This window comes from Sinocyclocheilus grahami, unplaced genomic scaffold (genome assembly GCF_001515645.1).
Source record: "Sinocyclocheilus grahami isolate Dianchi unplaced genomic scaffold, SAMN03320097.WGS_v1.1 scaffold73251.1, whole genome shotgun sequence".
Taxonomy (NCBI): domain Eukaryota; kingdom Metazoa; phylum Chordata; class Actinopteri; order Cypriniformes; family Cyprinidae; genus Sinocyclocheilus; species Sinocyclocheilus grahami.
Window position 1 is genome coordinate 1 of NW_015529232.1, and position 683 is coordinate 683.

General features: G+C 49.5%; 1 protein-coding gene across 1 annotated transcript; it reads left to right on the plus strand.

Moving 5' to 3' along the window:
- Window positions 1–98: 98 nt before the first annotated feature.
- On the plus strand, window positions 99–679 carry LOC107581092 (betaine--homocysteine S-methyltransferase 1-like; the record flags this gene model as incomplete). Its single annotated transcript, XM_016266660.1, has 2 exons — window positions 99–383; window positions 485–679. Coding segments are annotated over 2 exons (480 nt in total), but the record flags the coding sequence as incomplete, so codon positions are not given.
- Between the last annotated feature and the right edge of the window lie 4 nt (window positions 680–683).

A 683-nucleotide genomic window follows, 5' to 3' on the forward strand; every position in this document is an offset into this window, starting at 1 on the left:
TTGTTCTATCCTAACAAACCATACATCAATGTTAAGCTCGTTTATGCAGCCGATGCATAAATCTCAATTTCAAAACATTGCCCTTATGACTGGTTTTGTGCTCCAGGGTCACATATTCTATTGCTCGTTTGTACCTGAACGTTTTAAAACTCTTATATTCTTGGTTCTTGTCTCACGGAGTGTTTCTTCGGCTCTCTAGCTGTATTTGGAGCAGGCTGTTTTGTGAGAAGTCGCTGTGTTTGAGCAGCACATGTGTTTCTCTCTCATCAGTGCGACAGCTGCACAGGGAATTCCTGCGGGCCGGGTCAAATGTCATGCAGACGTTCACTTTCTACGCCAGCGACGACAAACTGGAGAACAGAGGGAACAAGCTGACCTTCACCGTGAGTCGCTCACAGAGCCAGTCATCATGATCACATCACACAGCTCTGATCTCAGAGATTAATCTCAAAGACTGACAGAGGTGTTTGCTGACCGTGCGCAGGGCCAGCAGATCAACGAGGCCGCCTGCGATCTGGCCAGAGAAGTAGCCAGCGAGGGCGATGCTCTGGTGGCCGGCGGAGTCTCGCAGACGCCCTCCTACCTCAGCTGCAAGAGCGAAGATGAGGTCAAGAAGATCTTAAAGAAGCAGCTGGACGTCTTCATCAAGAAGAACGTGGACTTCCTGATCGCTGAGGTGAGAA